The sequence below is a fragment of the Egretta garzetta genome, unplaced genomic scaffold (assembly GCF_000687185.1).
Source record: "Egretta garzetta isolate BGI_Z169 unplaced genomic scaffold, ASM68718v1 scaffold998, whole genome shotgun sequence".
In the NCBI taxonomy this organism is placed as follows: Eukaryota; Metazoa; Chordata; class Aves; order Pelecaniformes; family Ardeidae; genus Egretta; species Egretta garzetta.
In genome coordinates this window covers 14,375-16,276 of record NW_009260416.1, presented here as the reverse complement: position 1 = coordinate 16,276, position 1,902 = coordinate 14,375, and the positions used below count along the sequence as shown (strand labels likewise).

Genomic DNA, 1,902 nt, shown 5'->3' with positions numbered 1-1,902 from the left:
GGGGTGGGGGGGACAGGGCAGAGGACGCCTTGGCACAGAGCCGAACGCTGCGTCCCAGGGCTTGCAGGGAGGCTGGGCAGGACGGGGCACACGCCAAGCACTGCCCCCGCAGTCGCTGCCCACAACACGGCGCTGACCCTGGCACAGCTTTGCCAGGGACTTGCAGGGGGGGCGAAGACCAGCACCAGTGCCGAGAAGGTGACAGGGTCAGACCCTGTGGGTGCTTGGTGCGATGCCAGGTGCTCCCCAGCCTGTACCCCAGGAAGGTGCTGGGCAGGCAGGTGGGTGCCCAAGAGCCCCCCCAGCCCCTGTTCTGCTCCAGGGAGGATGCAGGGGCACAGGGCCACAGTGATGGGCCAACAACCACTGCAAGACACGGGAGCTTGGCCCCTGCACTGAGCAGGTGAGCCCCAAGCCCAGCCCTGAGAGCAGCAGGACAAGGGGCAGCGTGGGGGTGAGCTTGGCCCCAAACCCAGTGCTGTTGCTTGGCAGGGCAAATTCCTGCCCAGCGGGATGGGGCAAAGGCCCTGCCATGGTCCACTGCTCCCTGAACCACTGTCCCCAACCCCAGCAAGCAGCGCAGAGCCAAAAGGGGCAGTGGCTGCTGGAGCCCCTCTGGGCTGGCCCCATCCCCAGCCATGCCTGGGGGCTTTGCGTGTGCATCAAGCCCAAACATGCCTGGGAACACATGAGCTTCGTTGGCTTAACCTCCTGCTCACGGCCAAGCTCAGCCCCATGGCTGACTGGTGTCTGGGAGCCCGGGTGCGGGGAAGGGGGTGCAGGACAGGCTGTGCCTCCCCAGAGCCTGCCAAGCCCCCCCAAGGGTCATGCACCCACATTTGTGAGCAAGGGGGAAGGGGGACGCACCCTGGGCCATTCCTCCATGCAGGTTTGGCTACACCATTTTGTTCTCCAGCCAAAGCCCGGCAGTGATGCCAAGCCAACACTAAAAATCCTGCTTTGGAAATGCGCTTTTCAGCAAAAAGGTGATGTGCCAACAACGTCTCAGCCCCACTCTCCACCTGTCCCTGGAGGCTGCTGGGTGCCAGCGAAGCCCGCAGGGAGTGGGGAGGTGGCAGTGGGAGCCCTGGCCAGGCTGGAGGAGGGGAAGGCTGCCCGTGGCTGCCTGCGGGCATGGCTGATGGCACACAGACACCAAAGAAAGCAGCCCAGGTGCTGGGAACACCCACACACCCGCTTTAATCCTGGCCCCAAGGTGACTGGAGGCAGCTCAGAGCAGGGGGATGCGGGAGGGTTCCCAGAGGCGCCGGGCCAAGTCGCAGGCTTGCTGGACCACGAGCTCGGAGGGAATGATGCCCAGGTGCACAGTCAGCAGCTCGTAGCACTTCACCACCTCTGCCTGGTGGTTCTTGCTGTAGTAACGCAGCAGTTTCCTAGGAAGTAGAAGACAGGGGGCTCAGCAGGTGCAGCACAGCCTGGCACCCCCTTTCTGACCACCTTCCCTCTAGCACCAGGCTGGAAAGATGGGCTGTTGCAACCGCAGTGACACCGCAGTGCTGGTACCACCCTGCGGCGATGTCCTGGCGAGGACAGTGTCACTCGTGGGGACCCCTGTCCCAGCACAGCCCCAGGCCCTTGGTGCCAAACCACAGGGCTGGGGACCGCTCACCTGTAGTAGTCTCCTGCCAGCATCCCGATGGGAGCAGAATCATCAGAGAGAACTGGCACCTCCATCACCTCCAGCTTGTAGCCCTGGGGAGAGATGACAGCAGAGGGCAGGAGCACAGAGGGGACCACCAAGGAGCCAGAGCCAGGTGGTGCCTACAGCCCCGCTCCTTGCCCCCAGAAGGTGCCAGGGGAGAGGGCCTCAGCCCCTTCCTCGCCCCACGTACCAGCTCGTTCTCAAACCAGAGGAAGTACGAGCAGCAGTAGTCCCCATCC

At 64.0% G+C, this 1,902-nt stretch overlaps 1 protein-coding gene across 1 annotated transcript in view; it reads right to left on the bottom strand.

Moving 5' to 3' along the window:
* Positions 1-1,231: 1,231 nt before the first annotated feature.
* HPS1 (HPS1 biogenesis of lysosomal organelles complex 3 subunit 1) overlaps positions 1,232-1,902 on the bottom strand; it is a gene marked incomplete at its 5' end in the record, with an annotated part of 7,279 nt that continues 6,608 nt past the window's right edge. Inside the window, 3 exons of the mRNA XM_035899227.1 lie at positions 1,232-1,394; positions 1,631-1,713; positions 1,854-1,902. Of these exons, the coding sequence (XP_035755120.1) occupies positions 1,232-1,394; positions 1,631-1,713; positions 1,854-1,902 (295 nt within the window). The remainder of the gene's footprint in view (positions 1,395-1,630; positions 1,714-1,853) is intronic.